The sequence below is a fragment of the Sebastes fasciatus genome, chromosome 12 (assembly GCF_043250625.1).
Source record: "Sebastes fasciatus isolate fSebFas1 chromosome 12, fSebFas1.pri, whole genome shotgun sequence".
In the NCBI taxonomy this organism is placed as follows: domain Eukaryota; kingdom Metazoa; phylum Chordata; class Actinopteri; order Perciformes; family Sebastidae; genus Sebastes; species Sebastes fasciatus.
Genome location: NC_133806.1, coordinates 582,005 through 605,779, shown reverse-complemented (window position 1 = coordinate 605,779; position 23,775 = coordinate 582,005). Strand labels below are relative to the sequence as shown.

General features: G+C 43.1%; 1 protein-coding gene across 2 annotated transcripts in view; it reads left to right on the top strand.

Moving 5' to 3' along the window:
- Window positions 1-479: 479 nt before the first annotated feature.
- The window catches only part of LOC141778302 (protein lifeguard 1), a 34,285-nt gene continuing 10,989 nt past the window's right edge, over window positions 480-23,775 (top strand). For both annotated transcript variants that reach the window (XM_074652485.1, XM_074652484.1), the window contains exons 1-8: window positions 480-690; window positions 1,623-1,758; window positions 2,785-2,956; window positions 8,153-8,231; window positions 8,424-8,477; window positions 8,743-8,833; window positions 8,945-8,982; window positions 9,631-9,718. In XM_074652485.1, coding sequence (XP_074508586.1) covers window positions 1,654-1,758; window positions 2,785-2,956; window positions 8,153-8,231; window positions 8,424-8,477; window positions 8,743-8,833; window positions 8,945-8,982; window positions 9,631-9,718 — 627 coding nt within the window. In that variant the 5' untranslated portion in view covers window positions 480-690; window positions 1,623-1,653. The remainder of the gene's footprint in view (window positions 691-1,622; window positions 1,759-2,784; window positions 2,957-8,152; window positions 8,232-8,423; window positions 8,478-8,742; window positions 8,834-8,944; window positions 8,983-9,630; window positions 9,719-23,775) is intronic.

Here is a 23,775-nt window from a genome sequence, read left to right as displayed (position 1 = left end):
CTCCTCCCAGGAAGGTTACGGACTCCTCCCAGGAAGGTTACGGACTCGGTTACGGACTCCTCCCAGGAAGGTTACGGACTCCTCCCAGGAAGGTTACGGACTCCTCCCAGGAAGGTTACGGGACTCCTCCCAGGAAGGTTACGGACTCCTCCCAGGAAGGTTACAGACTCCTCCCAGGAAGGTTACGGACTCCTCCCAGGAAGGTTACGGGACTCCTCCCAGGAAGGTAACGTGACTCCTCCCAGGAAGGTAACGTGACTCCTCCCAGGAAGGTAACGTGACTCCTCCCAGGAAGGTAACGTGACTCCTCCCAGGAAGGTTACGGACTCCTCCCAGGATTCCACAGTTTCTACAGGAGTACAGGATGAAATGTTCCAGGCTTATCACACACAGCAGGCTAATGCTAATATCATTACAGGAAGTAGAAGTGTAAAACACATCTTTGTTAAAGGGGCTGAAAGCAGCAGTATTAAGATTTGCTCTGACAAAGTGGCAGCCTGCTCGGTCTAATGACATTTTAAGAAGTCCATGTGAATATCCCATTGAGCCTAATGAGGGATACAGCCTTTCCCCCTGAAGCTAAAGTCCCGTCTCTGTGGGAACCGACTGATAGCAGGTAGACTTTGCCCTGAAGGGAAACCAGCGCTACAGGAAGAGCAGCACAGCCGACTCCTGGCCGTCACAGCAGAGGTAAGACACATTACAATGGATTAGAGTTGTAATTAATAGATTTATGAGAACAGACCTGAGTCAGACAGACAGTTGATCACTTTGTTAAAGACTTGAAAAACACACAGGGCACTTTTGTGCTTCATTCATTGTCTCTCAGGACTGATGTTCAGGACTGATGTTCAGGACTGATGTTCGAGACTGATGTTCGAGCCTGTCGGGCTCCAGTCTGTAAGAGGACAGAAACAAAGTCCACCTCATGTCATTCAAATACATGTTTAATATATTTCTACTGTGTCTTGTCTATCACTGGTTCTAGGTTGAGGAGCTGAGTTGAGGAAATAGGTGGCAGGTGATTTATCACTGTTCAAAGGCCCTTTACTAATCACTGATATTACAGGAAGTGGACATTGTTACTGATTAAACCGTGGAAAGGGGATTTATATGCAGTGCTGATGTTTCTCTGAAAGTGATGTGTGGCCTCAGTAACTCGGTTTCTTATCTCCAGTCAGTGTAGTCGTGACTTTGCTGAAGTTTTCTATCACATAGAATGGGTCATTGTGTCGCTAATGAGAGCTTCATGTCTTTAATCAGTTACTCATGTCTTCACTATATATAAAATATACATAGAATAGAACCCCTGACTTTACTGTCTGTCTGTCTGTCCTCTTCGATGACAACTGAATTTCCACTGAGAGCAATTAACCATCTGTCCATTAAATATACATACAGCTCTATTAAATGGATGCTTAAGGCCATAATTATGGACGTTAGTCATGGATGGCTCTGGTGTTTGTGTGATGCATCATTTGGTAATTACCCATGTTGTTTGTTCCCCTCTGACATCGCTAATTATTTCACATCACTGATGAATGCGTGGACGCCGTTCAGAAGGAATGACCCTGACCTACATGTATGTCTGACATTCCTTCTCTCTCACTTTTGTGCCTCAGTTGATGAAAACGTCTGCTACCTCCTGGTGGAATGGAGCAGACTAACGGCAGCAGCAAAGCTGGTTATGGACCTAACCCCCCTCCGTACAACACTCAGGACTACGGCCAGAGCTCTTACACGGGGGTGAGCTATCAGGTTAGTAGCCTCACATGAGAGAGGCGAATACAGCAGTGAGCTAAAACCAGGTTTTTACCTATTCATTTTGGATTTAAAGCTGCAGTAGGCAACAAGTTGTTGGCATCATTGGGCAAACATCCCATAATAACCTTTCAGCATATTGTAATTCAAGTGTTCTGAGAGAAAACCAGACTTCTGCTCCTCCTCATGGCTCTGTTTTCAGGCTTTAGAACATCTAGCCTGTGACGGGAGATTTTGGCCAATCACAGGTCATTTCATTGAGAGAGCGTTCCTATTGGCTGTTCACTCAACGGAGGCAGCTGGGTGGTGCTTCTTGGTGTTTCCTCAACTGATCTCAACATGGCTGCTGGGTCACAAACTTTCTCATGTTACAGCTAAACCGTGCACTACAAGATGATTCTGAGAACATCTGAGGGGAGAAATAGACATTAACGTAACAGAGTATTGATCCATATCTGATCAGCGCTGCCTAGTTTGACCGATTGATCAGAGCTGGTGAGTGATTGACAGCTGCTCAGAGACGGCAGACTCCAGATCGGCTCTAACTGGTTGTTTTCCTCCGGTCTGTGACATCTTGAAGATGCCGTTAGGAACACCGGAGGACACCGGAGGACACCGGAGGACACCGGAGGACACAGAGGGACATGATTTCTTTCAGATTACCTGTCTCATGCACTGCTGTCAGGAGGATATAGTGACCGTTTTATAAAAATAACTTTTTAAAATCATATTTGGTATATTTCTACCTACTGCAGCTATAAAGTCCAACTATTCTAATAGTACATCATATTATATTACATATAATACATACAGTACGTACATCATAAAACCTACAACACAGTCCATAAGCACTTTCTACACACGTGATTACACACGGATGATTGATCTTCTTTCATTGTTGCACTAAAAACACTATTCACATTATTTCATGTGTTTCTGGTCAAAGGTGGAATAAAAGTGTTGGTTAAAGTAGCTGTGTTGTTGTTGTTGTTGTTGTTGATGATAATGGTGTGGGTGAACCAGGTGGGGAAGGGGAACGTCACAGTGGTGTCCCCTCCTGGCTCCTATGAGAACGCGGTCCACCCTGAGGACGCGGCAGCAGCTGGAGGCGACCAGCAGCAGGACGGTCCGGCTCCACCCGACTACTGCCGCGGCCTAGAGGACAGCAGCTTCAGCGACGCTGCCGTACGGAGAGGTAGGTTGGTAGGTCGGTAGTTAGGTTGTTAAGTAGGTCGGTCGGTCGGTCGGTCGGTTGGTCGGTACTTTATTAATCCCCGAGGGGGCATTTCTGAGTTACAGCAGCAAAAGATAGCAACAACAAGATTAAGAATAGAATAAGAATAAATCAGATTAAAATAGGCATTTATCTGTGAGGACTAGAAGACGGGAGGGACTAGAAGACGGGAGGGACTAGAAGACGGGAGGGACTAGAAGACGGGAGGGACTAGAAGAAGGGTGAGGACTAGAAGACGGGAGGGACTAGAAGACGGGAGGGACTAGAAGAAGGGTGAGGACTAGAAGACGGGAGGGACTAGAAGACGGGAGGGACTAGAAGACGGGAGGGACTAGAAGACGGGAGGGACTAGAAGAAGGGTGAGGACTAGAAGACGGGAGGGACTAGAAGACGGGAGGGACTAGAAGACAGGAGGGACTAGAAGAAGGGTGAGGACTAGAAGACGGGAGGGACTAGAAGACAGGAGGGACTAGAAGAAGGGTGAGGACTAGAAGACGGGAGGGACTAGAAGACGGGAGGGACTAGAAGAAGGGTGAGGACTAGAAGACGGGAGGGACTAGAAGACGGGAGGGACTAGAAGACGGGAGGGACTAGAAGAAGGGTGAGGACTAGAAGACGGGAGGGACTAGAAGACGGGAGGGACTAGAAGAAGGGTGAGGACTAGAAGACGGGAGGGACTAGAAGAAGGGTGAGGACTAGAAGACGGGAGGGACTAGAAGAAGGGTGAGGACTAGAAGACGGGAGGGGACTAGAAGACGGGAGGGACTAGAAGAAGGGTGAGGACTAGAAGACGGGAGGGGACTAGAAGAAGGGTGAGGACTAGAAGACGGGAGGGACTAGAAGACGGGAGGGACTAGAAGACGGGAGGGACTAGAAGAAGGGTGAGGACTAGAAGACGGGAGGGACTAGAAGACGGGAGGGACTAGAAGACGGGAGGGACTAGAAGACGGGAGGGACTAGAAGACGGGAGGGACTAGAAGAAGGGTGAGGACTAGAAGACGGGAGGGACTAGAAGAAGGGTGAGGACTAGAAGACGGGAGGGACTAGAAGAAGGGTGAGGACTAGAAGACGGGAGGGGACTAGAAGACGGGAGGGACTAGAAGAAGGGTGAGGACTAGAAGACGGGAGGGGACTAGAAGAAGGGTGAGGACTAGAAGACGGGAGGGACTAGAAGACGGGAGGGACTAGAAGACGGGAGGGACTAGAAGAAGGGTGAGGACTAGAAGACGGGAGGGACTAGAAGACGGGAGGGACTAGAAGACGGGAGGGACTAGAAGAAGGGTGAGGACTAGAAGACGGGAGGGACTAGAAGACGGGAGGGACTAGAAGACGGGAGGGACTAGAAGAAGGGTGAGGACTAGAAGACGGGAGGGACTAGAAGACGGGAGGGACTAGAAGACAGGAGGGACTAGAAGAAGGGTGAGGACTAGAAGACGGGAGGGACTAGAAGACGGGAGGGACTAGAAGACGGGAGGGGACTAGAAGAAGGGTGAGGACTAGAAGACGGGAGGGACTAGAAGACGGGAGGGACTAGAAGACGGGAGGGGACTAGAAGAAGGGTGAGGACTAGAAGACGGGAGGGACTAGAAGACGGGAGGGACTAGAAGACGGGAGGGACTAGAAGAAGGGTGAGGACTAGAAGACGGGAGGGGACTAGAAGACGGGAGGGGACTAGAAGAAGGGTGAGGACTAGAAGACGGGAGGGACTAGAAGAAGGGAGGGGACTAGAAGACGGGAGGGGACTAGAAGAAGGGTGAGGACTAGAAGACGGGAGGGGACTAGAAGACGGGAGGGACTAGAAGAAGGGTGAGGACTAGAAGACGGGAGGGACTAGAAGAAGGGTGAGGACTAGAAGACGGGAGGGACTAGAAGACGGGAGGGACTATAAGAAGGGTGAGGACTAGAAGACGGGAGGGACTAGAAGAAGGGTGAGGACTAGAAGACGGGAGGGGACTAGAAGACGGGAGGGACTAGAAGAAGGGTGAGGACTAGAAGACGGGAGGGACTAGAAGAAGGGTGAGGACTAGAAGACGGGAGGGACTAGAAGACGGGAGGGACTAGAAGAAGGGTGAGGACTAGAAGACGGGAGGGACTAGAAGACGGGAGGGACTAGAAGAAGGGTGAGGACTAGAAGACGGGAGGGACTAGAAGAAGGGTGAGGACTAGAAGACGGGAGGGACTAGAAGACGGGAGGGACTAGAAGAAGGGTGAGGACTAGAAGACGGGAGGGACTAGAAGACGGGAGGGACTAGAAGAAGGGTGAGGACTAGAAGACGGGAGGGACTAGAAGACGGGAGGGACTAGAAGACAGGAGGGACTAGAAGAAGGGTGAGGACTAGAAGACGGGAGGGACTAGAAGAAGGGTGAGGACTAGAAGACGGGAGGGACTAGAAGACGGGAGGGACTAGAAGAAGGGTGAGGACTAGAAGACGGGAGGGACTAGAAGAAGGGTGAGGACTAGAAGACGGGAGGGACTAGAAGAAGGGTGAGGACTAGAAGACGGGAGGGGACTAGAAGACGGGAGGGACTAGAAGAAGGGTGAGGACTAGAAGACGGGAGGGGACTAGAAGAAGGGTGAGGACTAGAAGACGGGAGGGACTAGAAGACGGGAGGGACTAGAAGACGGGAGGGACTAGAAGAAGGGTGAGGACTAGAAGACGGGAGGGGACTAGAAGACGGGAGGGGACTAGAAGAAGGGTGAGGACTAGAAGACGGGAGGGACTAGAAGAAGGGAGGGGACTAGAAGACGGGAGGGGACTAGAAGAAGGGTGAGGACTAGAAGACGGGAGGGACTAGAAGACGGGAGGGGACTAGAAGACGGGAGGGACTAGAAGAAGGGTGAGGACTAGAAGACGGGAGGGACTAGAAGAAGGGTGAGGACTAGAAGACGGGAGGGACTAGAAGACGGGAGGGACTAGAAGAAGGGTGAGGACTAGAAGACGGGAGGGACTAGAAGAAGGGTGAGGACTAGAAGACGGGAGGGACTAGAAGAAGGGTGAGGACTAGAAGACGGGAGGGACTAGAAGAAGGGTGAGGACTAGAAGACGGGAGGGGACTAGAAGACGGGAGGGACTAGAAGAAGGGTGAGGACTAGAAGACGGGAGGGGACTAGAAGACGGGAGGGGACTAGAAGACGGGAGGGACTAGAAGAAGGGTGAGGACTAGAAGACGGGAGGGACTAGAAGACGGGAGGGACTAGAAGAAGGGTGAGGACTAGAAGACGGGAGGGACTAGAAGAAGGGTGAGGACTAGAAGACGGGAGGGACTAGAAGAAGGGTGAGGACTAGAAGACGGGAGGGGACTAGAAGACGGGAGGGACTAGAAGAAGGGTGAGGACTAGAAGACGGGAGGGGACTAGAAGAAGGGTGAGGACTAGAAGACGGGAGGGACTAGAAGACGGGAGGGACTAGAAGACGGGAGGGACTAGAAGAAGGGTGAGGACTAGAAGACGGGAGGGACTAGAAGACGGGAGGGACTAGAAGACGGGAGGGACTAGAAGACGGGAGGGACTAGAAGAAGGGTGAGGACTAGAAGACGGGAGGGACTAGAAGAAGGGTGAGGACTAGAAGACGGGAGGGACTAGAAGAAGGGTGAGGACTAGAAGACGGGAGGGGACTAGAAGACGGGAGGGACTAGAAGAAGGGTGAGGACTAGAAGACGGGAGGGGACTAGAAGAAGGGTGAGGACTAGAAGACGGGAGGGACTAGAAGACGGGAGGGACTAGAAGACGGGAGGGACTAGAAGAAGGGTGAGGACTAGAAGACGGGAGGGACTAGAAGACGGGAGGGACTAGAAGACGGGAGGGACTAGAAGAAGGGTGAGGACTAGAAGACGGGAGGGACTAGAAGACGGGAGGGACTAGAAGACGGGAGGGACTAGAAGAAGGGTGAGGACTAGAAGACGGGAGGGACTAGAAGACGGGAGGGACTAGAAGACAGGAGGGACTAGAAGAAGGGTGAGGACTAGAAGACGGGAGGGACTAGAAGACGGGAGGGACTAGAAGACGGGAGGGGACTAGAAGAAGGGTGAGGACTAGAAGACGGGAGGGACTAGAAGACGGGAGGGACTAGAAGACGGGAGGGGACTAGAAGAAGGGTGAGGACTAGAAGACGGGAGGGACTAGAAGACGGGAGGGACTAGAAGACGGGAGGGACTAGAAGAAGGGAGGGGACTAGAAGACGGGAGGGGACTAGAAGAAGGGTGAGGACTAGAAGACGGGAGACAAACCAATATGTTTTTGTCTGCATGGTCAGAGCTGAAGGGATAAACAGCATGGACTCCCTCATTTGCTTTGCAGTATTTTCTTGAAATTGATTTGAAATTGAAAATTGTTCCCTGATCTCTCAGCTGTCCCCCGCCTCGTCTCCTCGTCTCTTCACCTCCCACGCAACACAAATCACTTTAAATGAGACGCTGTTTAGTGAAAACAGAGACGCTTCTAAATGTTCCAAACAACCCTGTCTGTCTGTCTGTGTGTCTGTCTGCCTGTCTCTCTGTCTGTCTGTGTGTCTGTCTGTGTGTCTGTCTGTGTGTCTCTCTGTCTGTGTGTCTCTCTGTCTCTCTGTCTGTGTGTCTCTCTGTCTGTCTGTGTGTCTGTCTGTCTGTCTGTCTGTCTGTCTGTCTGTCTGTCTGTCTGTCTGTCTGTGTGTCTGTCTGTGTGTCTGTCTGTGTGTCTCTCTGTCTGTGTGTCTCTCTGTCTCTCTGTCTGTGTGTCTCTCTGTCTGTCTGTGTGTCTGTCTGTCTGTCTGTCTGTCTGTCTGTCTGTCTGTCTGTCTGTCTGTCTGTGTGTCTGTCTGTGTGTCTGTCTGTGTGTCTCTCTGTCTGTGTGTCTCTCTGTCTCTCTGTCTGTGTGTCTGTCTGTGTGTCTCTCTGTCTGTGTGTCTCTCTGTCTCTCTGTCTGTGTGTCTGTCTGTGTGTCTCTCTGTCTGTGTGTCTCTCTGTCTCTCTGTCTGTGTGTCTCTCTGTCTCTCTGTCTGTGTGTCTCTCTGTCTGTGTGTCTGTCTGTCTGTCTGTGTGTCTCTCTGTCTCTCTGTCTGTGTGTCTCTCTGTCTGTCTGTGTGTCTGTCTGTCTGTCTGTCTGTCTGTCTGTCTCTCTGTCTGTCTGTCCGTCCGTCCGTCCGTCTGTCTGTCTGTCCGTCCGTCTCACTGTGTCAACAGGTTTCATAAGGAAAGTCTACCTGACCTTGATGATTCAGCTGCTGCTGACTGTCGGGATCATCTGTGCTTTCATCTACTGGTGAGACACTATTACACCGGGGACGTCCCCCCAGTCACAACACCTATCCATGTATAATCGGTTCTGTAGAACAGTCATTCAGCTCCCATGTGCACAATGCTCCGTCCTCCGTTAATATTTAATAAAATCATTCTACTGCCTCTATTAAACACTCCCTCTCTCCCTCTCTCCCTTTTTCTAATGTGATAACAGGGACGCTCTCAGGACATGGACATTGGACAACAACTGGTTCTCCTTTGCCATGATGTAAGCTATCACACTTTTCTTGCTTTAACCAGTTTGACCAGCTACAAACGTCCCGTCTCCCGCTGACTTACCGAAATGAAAACGTCACTCATAGAAATCCGTGGAAGTAAATCACAAACCCCCCCTCCCCCCCCCCGCAGACGGCCAACTACACTGCATAAATAATGCACTCAGTGAATTCACATATTGGACATCGTGCTGTTTCTCTGTTTATAGGCTTTTTATTTTTCTATTTACGATACCCTCTATATTCTCTGTGAAACAGGGCGGTGGTGATGGTGTTCATCGTGGCCTTGTCCTGCTGTGACAACCTCCGTCGTCGAGTCCCTCTCAATTTCATCGCCCTGGGCCTGTTTGTGAGTAGAAGCAGTACCAGCCAGGCATCAAATTAGCTTTTTTTGTCATGTATTTACTTTCCATTTGTCTCTCCCTCCTTCTCTCCCTCCTTCTCTCCCTCTCTGTCTCAGACCGTCGCGGAGGGCCTGATGCTCGGCTCTGTGGCAGCGTGAGTGTTTGTTTCTCAGGATGAATCCCCACCTGATGCTGACTCATTTACACAATAATAACCTTATTTGATCCATATCTGAGAGCGGAGTGGGAAGCCAGCAATGAAGCCATCAAACCTGATAAGATGTTATCATTGCTGGTTTACCAAATTAAAAAAAAAGCACATGGAATCATATTTTCAGCAGAAGATAAATCGGAAGCATCACAAATAGTCTAAAAGCAATTTGTCGGTAGCGGCGCCGCGTAAACACACGTTACCTTTTCCATCTGTGAGATGTGGCGTCTGTTAGCAGCTCGTCACTCTGACAGTGAAGGCACCAGTCGAAGCCGACTATCAATAATACATTCAAATTATCATATTTATGGGACATTGCCATAACTGAAGCTGTAACTGATATGAAATGAACATTGGCAATATATTATGCAATGCACGTCCAGCGGGGGGTCCTCGCTCATCGCTCTAGTTCAGACACATGATACAGACTATGAAATGAAAAAATACCACATTTCTTATAAGAAAGTAATGTTTCCCTTTTAGGAGAGAACAGAACCAACTGTTCATGTATCCAGCTGCCTGCTGAGTAGTTTGACGTGATGCTACGGGGTGCCTTCCCACTGCTTATCTGTTTGATATTTCTGCCTGCAGCTCCTTTGATGCAGAAGCAGTTCTGTGGGCCGTGGGGGCGACGGCGCTGGTGTCCTTCGCCTTGACTCTGTTTGCTATGCAGTCAAAGGTAAGACTCTGTCACACACTCTGAGCTCAGTCTGCAGTGCAGCCCAAAGGGAAATCTCATAAACTGCAGTTTTGCCATGCGTCCGTATACTGAGCTGTGTTTCCTGGGCAGTCAGCGGTAAACGTCCGTATACTGAGCTGTGGGTTAGGGTTAGGGTTAACCCTTTCTTGTGCGGTCGGCGGTAAACGTCCGTATACTGAGCTGTGTTTGCTGTACAGTCGGTGGTAAACATAGTATAGTATGTCGAAAAAATTTCATGAAAAATACATCATAGTGAAGTATGTTGAAAACTTTCATGAAAAAAAGTCATAGTGAAGTATGTCGAAAAATTTCATAAAAAAGTCATAGTATAGTATGTTGAAAACTTTCATGAAAAAAAGTCATAGTGAAGTATGTCGAAAAATTTCATGAAGAAAAAGTCATACTTTAGTATGTTGAAAACTTTCATGAAGAAAAAGTCATAGTATAGTATGTTGAAAAATTTCATTAAAAAAAGTCATAGTATAGTATGTTGAAAACTTTCATTAAAAAAAGTCATAGTATAGTATGTTGAAAACTTTCATGAAAAAAAGTCATAGTATAGTATGTCAGAAAACTTTCATTAAAAAAAGTCATAGTATAGTATGTTGAAAACTTTCATGAAGAAAAAGTCATAGTGAAGTATGTTGAAAACTTTCATTAAAAAAAGTCATAGTATAGTATGTTGAAAACTTTCATGAAGAAAAAGTCATAGTGAAGTATGTTGAAAACTTTCATGAAGAAAAAGTCATAGTATAGTATGTTGAAAAATTTCATGAAAAAAAGTCATAGTATAGTATGTTGAAAAATTTCATGAAAAAAAGTCATAGTATAGTATGTTGAAAACTTTCATGAAAAAAAGTCATAGTATAGTATGTCAGAAAACTTTCATGAAAAAAAGTCATAGTATAGTATGTTGAAAACTTTCATGAAAAAAAGTCATAGTATAGTATGTTGAAAACTTTCATGAAAAAAAGTCATAGTATAGTATGTCAGAAAAATTTCATGAAAAAAAGTCATAGTATAGTATGTTGAAAACTTTCATGAAGAAAAAGTCATAGTATAGTATGTTGAAAACTTTCATGAAGAAAAAGTCATAGTATAGTATGTTGAAAAATTTCATTAAAAAAAGTCATAGTGAAGTATGTCGAAAAATTTCATTAAAAAGTCATAGTATAGTATGTCAGAAAACTTTCATTAAAAAAAGTCATAGTATAGTATGTTGAAAACTTTCATGAAGAAAAAGTCATAGTATAGTATGTCAGAAAACTTTCATTAAAAAAAGTCATAGTATAGTATGTCAGAAAACTTTCATGAAAAAAAGTCATACTTCAGTATGTTGAAAACTTTCATGAAGAAAAAGTCATACTTTAGTATGTTGAAAACTTTCATGAAGAAAAAGTCATAGTATAGTATGTTGAAAACTTTCATGAAGAAAAAGTCATAGTATAGTATGTTGAAAACTTTCATGAAGAAAAAGTCATAGTATAGTATGTCAGAAAACTTTCATGAAAAAAAGTCATACTTCAGTATGTTGAAAACTTTCATGAAGAAAAAGTCATACTTTAGTATGTTGAAAAATTTCATTAAAAAAAGTCATAGTGAAGTATGTCAGAAAAATTTCATGAAGAAAAAGTCATAGTGAAGTATGTCGAAAAATTTCATTAAAAAGTCATAGTATAGTATGTCAGAAAACTTTCATGAAAAAAAGTCATAGTATAGTATGTCAGAAAACTTTCATGAAAAAAAGTCATACTTCAGTATGTTGAAAACTTTCATGAAGAAAAAGTCATACTTTAGTATGTTGAAAACTTTCATGAAGAAAAAGTCATAGTATAGTATGTTGAAAAATTTCATGAAAAAAAGTCATACTTTAGTATGTTGAAAACTTTCATGAAGAAAAAGTCATAGTATAGTATGTTGAAAACTTTCATGAAGAAAAAGTCATAGTATAGTATGTCGAAAAATTTCATTAAAAAGTCATAGTATAGTATGTCAGAAAACTTTCATTAAAAAAAGTCATAGTATAGTATGTTGAAAACTTTCATGAAGAAAAAGTCATAGTATAGTATGTCAGAAAACTTTCATTAAAAAAAGTCATACTTCAGTATGTTGAAAACTTTCATGAAGAAAAAGTCATACTTTAGTATGTTGAAAACTTTCATGAAGAAAAAGTCATAGTATAGTATGTTGAAAACTTTCATGAAGAAAAAGTCATAGTATAGTATGTTGAAAACTTTCATGAAGAAAAAGTCATAGTATAGTATGTCAGAAAACTTTCATGAAAAAAAGTCATACTTCAGTATGTTGAAAACTTTCATGAAGAAAAAGTCATAGTATAGTATGTTGAAAACTTTCATGAAGAAAAAGTCATACTTTAGTATGTTGAAAACTTTCATGAAGAAAAAGTCATAGTATAGTATGTTGAAAAATTTCATTAAAAAAAGTCATAGTGAAGTATGTCAGAAAAATTTCATGAAGAAAAAGTCATAGTGAAGTATGTCGAAAAATTTCATTAAAAAGTCATAGTATAGTATGTCAGAAAACTTTCATTAAAAAAAGTCATAGTATAGTATGTCAGAAAACTTTCATGAAAAAAAGTCATACTTCAGTATGTTGAAAAATTTCATGAAAAAAAGTCATACTTTAGTATGTTGAAAACTTTCATGAAGAAAAAGTCATAGTATAGTATGTTGAAAAATTTCATTAAAAAAAGTCATAGTGAAGTATGTCGAAAGATTTCATGAAAAAAAGTCATAGTATAGTGTAGTCTCTTTCCTGCGACAGTGCTGTTGAAGTGATGATGAAGGATGCTTCGCGGACACTGTTCTTTTTGGTATAATAGAGTTTATTACAAACAAGCAACAAATGTCATAACGAACGTCTAGAACGTCCGGAGGTCTCAAGTCAAATCTGAGAGTCCTCCCTTCGGAGCTCTCGCGCCTCCTTATATCGGGTCCATGGCATGTAACAGCTGAGCTGAGCGTATAACCATGCATGGCTCCTTTGTCCTACATAACCATGCATGGCTCCTTTGTCCTACATATTTATCTTTCAGCCCCATGTCATATCTTGTGACCATATTCTCCACTTATGATTCTTACCCATGTGTTTACCCTTATGGCCTCTCGGTCATGTGCAAGACTTGAAAATATACCACATATTCCCCCCTTCGAGACTTACACAAAGTCTCGAAAAAATAAAAGAAGAGACATACAGGTGTATTTAACATGACAAATTTAACAACCCGCCCTTTTTACCATTGAAACAACTGTATGGAGTCTAAAAGTGAGAGTGAAAAACCTGTCAGGCAGCTAATCTTTCTTGAAATATCCATTGAACAATGTAGACAGGAAAATTCTCTCACGGTCCCTCTGCCAAGGCGACCATACGTAGAACTTCATAACACTGAAATGAGGAAATTTAGCAATTTGTGTATGGAAATGATTTAAGCAAATACATATGGAACTCTCAGCAAATTAAAACAAGACAATGTCCAAAGTCAGGCTGGTCGACCCATCGCACCTTTCTATGGACCTTTTCCTGCCTACCCCACTGTCCCTAAACATCGAGAAAAAGAAAACATCTGAGGTCCCATTATATTTAGAAACCATCACTTGCCAAGCATGTAATACACAAAAAAGACAATTCATTTTTAAGAATACTAATGTAACATCTAAGAGAAGACATAAGACTATATAACGCTGCAGTTTCTCAGCAGCCTTGACTCCGGTATAGTATCGATGACGTCTTGACTCTGGATGTTGTATCGCCAGTCCACGTTCAGAGTTCTTCAGGCCATTCGTATTTTCATGTTTGAAGTGTCTGAATCCATTCAGCCCATCGGAGTCCCTGACAATCTACCACCCTCACAGTGGTCTTCCCCCAATATGTTCTAGAATGAAAGAAAAGAAAACCAGTATCTTTTGCATACATAACAGATACAAATTAAAACATCAAACACAGAATAAGAACACTTCTATAAGTAAAAATGTGAATTTAGAAATCATATAAGTCAAAATGTGAAATTAGAAATCATATAAGTCAAAATGTGAAATTAGAAATCATATAAGTCAAAATGTGAAATTAGAAATCATATTGTTCCTTTGTTGCCATATCCCCCCTTCGAGACTAAACAAAGTCTCGAAAGAGCAAAACAAAATCAACACTACAAACTACGCAAGCAAAAACAGAGGTAAATAATAGGATTATAATCATATGAGATATTTAAAATGGATATTCCTCCACCAATTCGATCTTTATTGCGTCATCCTCATCCCCGTCCGTGTCAGCTTCGTGTAATAATGGCATCAGCGTTTGCTCGCCGGGCAGCACAACTCCAACCCATCTAATTATCATAGCCTTTGCAAAGGTCAACAACAGCGTGCAAAAACAAAACATCACACACAACGCCAGAACGAGCGCTACCAAAACCTGAACTAACACTGCCCCTAGTGGCCCCAATTTATCCTGTAACCAAGCATTTGCAGACCATCCCGCGTCTTCTGATGGGCCAAACGCATCTCTTATGAGCTTCAATGCCCCTATGACACTAGTCATATTATCAGAACTATCAGGAATCAAAGTGTAGCAGGCATCTCCTGTTAAATTTAAAGCAACACATAAGCCCCCTTGTTTGGCCAAAATATAATCAAGAGCCATGTCATGTTTCAGCAACGTCAGTCTGTGACTTCTCTGGGTGTTTGACAACAATTCGAAACCTCTTATGGTTTCGTTCGCAAAGCCTTGCAAGGTGTAGGTAATGTTGTCGATGTGATCTGCCAAGAATGCCACCCCATACCATGGAAATAATCCTATACCCCACTTCTCTCCTAAACTTATTCTCCAATGGTAGGATTCCAACTTGTGAAACTGTGCCAACTCACGTTTTCTCCTACTACTTGAAGCGACATCAGATTGGACCCCCTCTGGCCCTACTCCCTTCTGGATAGTAAGAACCTCATATGGAAGTTTCAACAGTGACATATAACAGCATCCTGTCCACCCATATGGTAGAAATATGTATGCCTTATTACCACAGACCCACCAAATATCCTTGAAATTCCCTATAGTCACATTCCCCGGCAATATCTGATTATGTACCCTTAAAATTGTCTTCTCTTTGTGTTGTGGTACCTGAAAAGATGCTTCATACGAATCATTACTATTCCCACGTTCCATTTTACCCAAGTCCATCATATATTTATCACACTCTGATAACCCCATAAACGTTCCCGGCCCTTCATGAGTTGTATTTGAACAAAAACAGCTGGTAGCTCCTACTGCTGTCACCTCCATTATATCAGGGACCGCTGTTCTGATATCTTCATGCTGATCAAGTACATTTACATATGGTAATTCTGCCAACCAAGAACAAGTCAATCTAGGCTTAAAAAGGTTCATTGCTAAAGCCATCACTTTATCCACTGATGATTGCTGTTGATACAAGAGCCATGATAATGCATAACTTTGACACATAGTGGTTAGTGGTTCTGGTATAGTCTCTAAAATCGAAGGCCATGAGCTTGGCGATCGGATTTTCACCAGACACGGACCATCCGTTTTCACAACCGATCTTACGGAGTGGGTTACTTGCTGAAACCATAAGTTCCTACCTGCCCAAGGGTCTGCGATTTGTAACACTGAAGGATCAAACCCAAATGCCTTCCATTTAGTGTCTCTCTTTTGTATTGTATGGTAATGATCCATCATGTACTCTGGTGTCTGATCAGAGTCAACAAAGGTTTCATCTATGTTTAAACTAGTCCTCTGGGCTGTCATAGATGACTCTACATACTTCTCTTCTATCCTCTGTTCTCTAACTTCAACAATGTCATTACTGCTGTTCACGCTAGGCTCTATTTTTGACATTTGCTTCTGGAGTACATTAGTCACATCCTTAAAGGTCCAAGATGTCATATTAGATATCTGCGTTGTATTTACAAATGTCGTAGATGCCACGGATGTCGTCGCTGTTGTAGCATTCATCCCCTTTGAAGTCATAACTAGAGTAGTAGCCAGAGTAGGTGTATGAACATTCTTAGTTGTTTTTGGAACTAATGTAACAAGCTTTATCTGTGTACTAATCACCTTTGGAGTGGTTACTGTAGTAAATTGTTTCTGAACTTCTTTAGTACCCATAGCAACTTCAATAGGCCCCAAATCTTTTATCAGGAGTGACACTCTACGAGTCACACGACCTGTGATCCAATAATTATGATATGGAACAAATTTGAACTCCGGTTCTTCATAAGAACACATGTATTCTCCTTCGTCTTCCCGGGTAACGTTACGCAGGACAAGGGAACAATCATCTTTAATTTTTATCCACCTAACCTCATTATACAAAATATACTTCCTCTGACCACGAGGCACAACGTCATCGTCAGGTCTTGTCAACAACAAATCTTCACCACGACTATTTTCCCATTTGGGAAACAAGTTCCCTCCATTATTCCATCTCCCACATTGACAAGGAAGGTAAACTGTTCCTCCTAACCTAGCTCTGATCACAGTACTCAAAGGAGGTGACGTTATAGATATCACCTGAGGCGCCTTTGTAGTTACATGTGATGCATTTATACTTCCAATAGCTTTTGCCATTGAAGGAGTAGATTTCTCTTCCATCTGTCCAGCTTTCATCTGGAGAGTTGATGTCATAGTTGTTAATTCTCTTGTTTCCCCAACCTCTTGGGGGTCTATGCTTTTATTCCCCCCTAGTATCACTAGATACACCACGCGAACTACAAATCCTAACTCGGACCGCTCACTTCCAATACGTCGATCGTAAAAAGAACACCTGTAATCACCTTGATCTTCCTGTTGAGGCTTATATACATAGAGACTACAGTCTCCCTCAACCTTCGCTCTCCTTTTGTCATTAACTAATGTATATTTCCCTAATGGTGCTGTCTCTGACAGATCTAGGATCTTACCATGGCTATCTTCCCACTGAACTCTGAGTTTCCCTTTACCACTATTTTCTTCTGTACACTGACATGGAAGCCGAACTGACTTTCCCAAGGTTGCTTCAACCCTGGTTCTAATAACGGTCTGGTTTGACTCTTCTCCTAACTGGTCTCGGGCTCCTTGGTCTAACTGGATCCCTGGGTTGTCCTGCAGCGGAGTCACCGCCCTTTGATATCTCTGACGCTTTGCAGGCAACTGAAATAGGTCCTGCTGGGTCTGGGACATGTTGAAAGACAATGTCTCTAAATCTTCTGTCCTGTCCATCAACTGCCGAGTCATCTCTGGCATCATCAGGAATGTGTACAGAAACATCAACATTGTCCACAACCTGGGTGATCTCTCCTTCTGAGTTCTGACTCTGGGGATTTTCATGCATCTCCCTCTCTGGTGTGTGTTCTTCCACATTGTCTTCGGGCTCTCTTGAGCCTTCAACATCTTGAATCAGTGAATGTGGCGCCCCTTCACTTGGTGCTTTAACACAATGTGATAAATGATACCATGTAGGAGACCCCTTAACCTGGACCGCGGTTCCAGTACTGCGAACCACTTCAAACGGTCCCTCACGGCGTTCGTTATACCACTTCCGTCTAAACACCTTCACGAACACCTTGTCTCCAGGTTGCACTGTGATCCTTTTTTGCTCATCGAGCTTCTCCTGCACCTCCTCCTTAGTTTGCCTGTCAGACACATATGTGGATATTCTTTTATGTAGATTAACCATGTATGTAACATACGTTTGCATTTCATCTTCTAAAAGGGCCAAACTTGGACCTTTCCCACTTGTCCGCAGACAAGGCGTTGGCATCAGTCTTCCTGTAACCAACTCATGAGGTGTCATATGTAAATCGCGGAGCTCACTAGAGCGACATACCATTAACGCCAATGGAAGTGCTGCTATCCAATTTAACCCCGTGTGCTGGCATATTTTGACAATACGATTTTTCAGAACACCATTCATTCTCTCGCAGATTCCTTGACTACGTGGGCTATAGATTGCCCCAAGACGCTGTTTGATTCCTAATTTTTGCAAAATCAATTTCACCGTCTTATCCACAAACTCTTTCCCATTGTCTGAGGATATTCGATCTGGAAGTCCCCACCTGCTTATGACCTCTCTGCATAAGAACTTGGCAACCGATTGAGCATCCTTTCGTTTTGTTGGACAGGCCTCAGGCCATCGTGAAAATCTGTCCACCACGACTAGCATGTACCTTTTCCCTTCAATCGGTTTTATCATGTCAACATAGTCTATAACTAGTTCCCGCATCGGACCTCTTGGAGTTGGGATGTGGCCAGGAGGAACCGGCACTCCCCTCCGAACATTGTTTTTCAGACAAATAGTACACCTGCCTATGACATAATCAATCTGTTCAAGCAAACATGGTGCCCAAAACCCATACTCTTTCGTGATCTTTCTCTTCACTTCCCCCCTTGCAACGTGAGCTAAGCCATGCGCCTCCTGAATCATCAGACCCAACAGGTCTGGAGGTGATAGTACCAGCCCCTCATGATTTCTCCAAAGTCCAGTAGCATCTCGGGTGGCACCTCGGTCTAGCCACAACTGTTTGTCCATTTCAGGAGCAGCTTCCTGCATTAAAATCACATCTTTGAGCGTAATTTTGTCTTCCAAGTTCACTTCATGCGTGACGAGAAGAACTTTGCCCAATTTATCTGCTCCAGTGACTGCTTTTGCAGCTTCATCAGCCGCTCTGTTCCCTTGTGAAACCCTTGACGCATCCTTCTTATGTGCCGCACATTTAGCTATTGCTATTTCTTTAGGCTTCATCATAGCATGCAACAATTTCATGATCTGGGCGTGATGCTGTATCGGCGAACCATCCGTTTTCTTAAACCCTCGGTTCTTCCACACTGCTCCAAACAAGTGGCACACATTATGTGCATATGCAGAGTCAGTATATATCGTCACTCGCTTCCCTTCTGCCAACAAACACGCTTCAGTTAACCCCACCAGCTCAGCAAGTTGTGCAGATGCAGGCTGTGGTATCTCTTCAGCCTTCTCCACTGTAAATCCAGTTCCTTGGGCTTTTACTATCGCATAGCCGGCCCTTAATTTATCGCCCACACGATAACAAGACCCATCAGTCCAATACTCCAAGTCCACCACATGCAATGGGAGAGCTTGTAAATCCGATCTAAGTCTAGAGTATTTCTCTGCTTCATGAACACAATTGTGTGGCTCACCGTCTTCTGGGGTTGGCAAATTCTCCGCTGGATTTACCGTAACACATCTTGCTAGGGTAACATCTTCCTGCTCTAAGAGCCTATGATAGTCTCTGAGCCTAGACATGGTCAAGTTGTTCTTACCATAATTCAAAAGATTTCTGAGACTATGATGTGTAAGAATTGTCACTGGATAACCCATTGTTACAGATGATGCTTTATTGTACATTAGAGAAACTCCCACCATAGCTCTGTAACACAGTGGTAACCCTAGCTCTACTTCTGATTACATCTGGGTTAAGAGTCCCCTCCATTGGCCATGGTTGGTCAATTTCAGGCCAGCGTTTGTGCCATTTTTCCGATATTTTTGCAATGTTTGCGATGCCCCTAATTAAAGGATTATTCTTCTGTACTATCTCAACAGGAGTGATTACTTTTGGATTTTTAGTGTTCTTTTTTCCCATTATAACGGCTTCCTTATGTTCCGTTATTGTACTTTAATGAGTAATTGCTAAAATTAAAACTACTCAAGGCTTTTTAGATTACTTCCCCCCTTTTTTTTTTTTTTTTTTTTTTTTTAACCCAATTAATCAATTAACCAATTAATCAATTAACCAATTATCCAATCAACCAATCAACCAATCAATCAATCAACAATTATCCAATTAATCCAATTAATCAATTAACCAATCAATCAACTAACCAATCAATCAATTAACCAATTTATCCAATTATCCAATTAATCCAATTAATCAATTAACCAATCAATCAACTAACCAATCAATCAATTAACCAATTTATCCAATTAAATTAATCAACAAATCAACCAATCATAAATTATCCAATTAATCAATATTCAGCTCAAATCGTCAAACAGTCACCACATTGAATATCCACCACAGCACAGATCAGACAACCCACGCACAATAACATAAATGAACATCTGCAATTGTCAGCAGAGGTTAGACTAAACAATCATATGCCATTAATTAATCAAATGCATTAACTGATCAATCCGTTGCCAAGTTGTCTATTTATTCATTTATTTCTTTCTCCAAACTGCCTAGAGCATGTACTCTTTCATGTGTATAGGAGCAGGTCAGTCTCCTCTTAGGTTTATAAATGCAAGCAGGTTTATATGTGTACCATCAATGTTGCTTACGACTGAGAACACATACAAATATGGAAATGCAGGTTTTGTTTTTGTTAAAGAGTCTGTGGATAAATTTGTACCGGCCTTTAGTAGATTGAAGCGGAAGCCTCCTCATGGACGTCAGCAAGCCACACTCCGTGATGTGCCGGCCCGCTGCCTTGCCTCCCGTCTCAATTCTCATTCACCATAAATGACATAACAGACAAAAAACATGCAATGATTTAGTCTCTTGTGAACCCATTAGGTCCCTTTAACAGCATCATCAATTTTATTCCTCCCCTTTAAGAAGAGCTCATGTTTTATTTACTGACTCATTTAATTCATATATTTCTATTCTTTTCCAAGGGCCATACGGGTACTGCAGTTACACAACTCCACTTTATTTGTCCTGGTTTATAGTTATTTATCTTATGTGTATGCGTTTATCGTAACCAGGCTCATTTCAGTGGCTCATCGTTTTATTCTTTTTACTGTATCTCCCGGAAATCCCTCTTTTGCAGAGAAAACAAGCGTCCACTCCTACCGGCCGTGCCATCACGCCCAACGGCGTGAGTGGCAACAGTGATCCAGAGAGAGCGCGCTTCGATCTCTGATCCAGAGAAATTCCCACAATCAACAGCTTATGTTTTACATTATTTAATTCATTTAGTCTTCTGGAAACAGAAGCTCATGGTTTTATACAATACCTCGGGCCACGTATCTATTCTTACAAATTATTAAATGACACATATACTCTCTGGAGCCAAATGTCACACACACACACACATTTTCCCTCCTCCCAAAGTCCATACACACACATTCTCTTCACTCCAACTTTAGATATCTTCATTCGTACAGCATGCTTTCTGCCGCTATTTTCCTTACTTTTTCTCATAAAATTTGTGCTACCGTTGAGGTGTAAAAATCTTCGACGAGAGGCTGCTTCAGACACCGTTCGTCAACAAACGTCAGAGTGGTAACGGTCATTCGAATTGTGATTCTACACTCTCCAGTTATTAAACTGACCATAAGATGTCGTTTTCAGGTTTTAATTGCGGCCCATACTACATGCTCCTCCACTTGAGGGCTTTCTATTCTATCCGATTTGCGGCTTGTCATATGATCATTTCCTTTATTTCCTTTATTTCCTTTATTTCTCTGTCTCTTAACACTCTTTACATTTATTTATTCAAATTACCTGGATCCAGGTTTCCCACTTTTGTCTTTCTAACTTAATTCCGGACTATGTCAGAGCCATCGTTACGCAGTGGCTAATATGCATGTGTCTTACCGTTAATAAGTTGAGGGCCCCTCTTTATTAATCTCGCACGATACTATTTAACACACCTTACCGTTACCATGAAGCTATTCTAAACTATTCCTTGTATTTCTCATACTTCTTTTCTTCACTTTATATATATATATATATATATTTTTTTTTTTTTTTTTTCTCTATTCATTCCCCCTTTTTTTTCATTAAATTTAGCACGGAGCCTCACTTTAAACATCAAATCAACAGGACATGTCCATAACAAGAAGGTTCTTAATTTACGGTGTGGCCAAACAACTCCACATAACAGCCCCAATTTATGACCAGCATTCAATGAGTGCGCTCACCGTTTTGTGAAGTTGTAGCAGTACTGCTGTTGCGGCCACCTCCGATCCTTTTCGTGACGCCAAATTTGTAGTCTCTTTCCTGCGACAGTGCTGTTGAAGTGATGATGAAGGATGCTTCGCGGACACTGTTCTTTTTGGTATAATAGAGTTTATTACAAACAAGCAACAAATGTCATAACGAACGTCTAGAACGTCCGGAGGTCTCAAGTCAAATCTGAGAGTCCTCCCTTCGGAGCTCTCGCGCCTCCTTATATCGGGTCCATGGCATGTAACAGCTGAGCTGAGCGTATAACCATGCATGGCTCCTTTGTCCTACATAACCATGCATGGCTCCTTTGTCCTACATATTTATCTTTCAGCCCCATGTCATATCTTGTGACCATATTCTCCACTTATGATTCTTACCCATGTGTTTACCCTTATGGCCTCTCGGTCATGTGCAAGACTTGAAAATATACCACAATAGTATGTCAGAAAACTTTCATTAAAAAAAGTCATAGTGAAGTATGTCAGAAAAATTTCATGAAGAAAAAGTCATAGTGAAGTATGTCGAAAGATTTCATGAAAAAAAGTCATAGTATAGTATGTCGAAAAATTTCATAAAAAAGTCATACTTTAGTATGTTGAAAACGTTCATGAAAAAAAAATCATAGTAAACGGTAAACGTCCGTATACTGAGCTGTGTTTCCTGTGCAGTCGGAGGGAAAGCGTTAAACCGAGCTGTGTTTCCTGTGCAGTCGGAGGGAAAGCGTTAAACCGAGCTGTGTTTCCTGTGCAGTCGGAGGGAAAGCGTTAAACCGAGCTGTGTTTCCTGTGCAGTCGGAGGGAAAGCGTTAAACCGAGCTGTGTTTCCTGTGCAGTCGGAGGGAAAGCGTTAAACCGAGCTGTGTTTCCTGTGCAGTCGGAGGGAAAGCGTTAAACCGAGCTGTGTTTCCTGTGCAGTCGGAGGGAAAGCGTTAAACCGAGCTGAGTTTCCTGTGCAGTCGGAGGGAAAGCGTTAAACCGAGCTGAGTTTCCTGTGCAGTCGGAGGGAAAGCGTTAAACCGAGCTGTGTTTCCTGTGCAGTCGGAGGGAAAGCGTTAAACCGAGCTGTGTTTCCTGTGCAGTCGGAGGGAAAGCGTTAAACCGAGCTGTGTTTCCTGTGCAGTCGTAGGGAAGGCGTTAAGCTGAGCTGTTGGCCAGCTCCTCTCTTGCAGGGTTTGGCTGTATTGTCGCCAGCGAAGGGTCAGAACTCTGATGGCGTTGCTGTCCAGGCAGAACTGTGATTACTGCTGAGATCAGTGTGTTTGTCAATCAAGTTAATTCCTTGTGTCCGGCGGTGGGACCGAGTTAAACCTCCGGGCTGTCGTCGTGCCGACTGAGGCTCCTGCCATAAATCTTCAGTTCAGAAACGGCCTGGAGCCTTTTGTTATTCCTCCCCCCCCCCCGTCTCCTTTCACCATGAACTGTCTAATAAAGCAAACACGCTGTGAGATTAATCTTTAAAAGAACCCTTTCAGGGACACGCTGCCAGACATGATGCTCCTCCACCCAGACAGATTCTAATATAGAAAATACTCTCAATCCTGATCCCTCACCAGTAATCTAATCTAACAATAACCAATAATCTAATCCAACTATAACTAATAATCTAATCTAACTATAACTAATAATCTAATCTAACTATAACCAATAATCTAATCTAACAATAACCAATAATCTAATCCAACTATAACTAATAATCTAATCTAACAATAACTAATAATCTAATCCAACTATAACTAATAATCTAATCTAACTATAAACTAATAATCTAATCCAACTATAACTAATAATCTAATCTAACAATAACTAATAATCTAATCTAACAATAACTAATAATCTAATCTAACTATAACCAATAATCTAATCTAACAATAACTAATAATCTAATCCAACTATAACTAATAATCTAATCTAACAATAACTAATAATCTAATCCAACTATAACTAATAATCTAATCTAACTATAAACTAATAATCTAATCCAACTATAAACTAATAATCTAATCCAACTATAACTAATAATCTAATCTAACTATAACTAATAATCTAATCTAACTATAACCAATAATCTAATCTAACAATAACTAATAATCTAATCTAACAATAACTAATAATC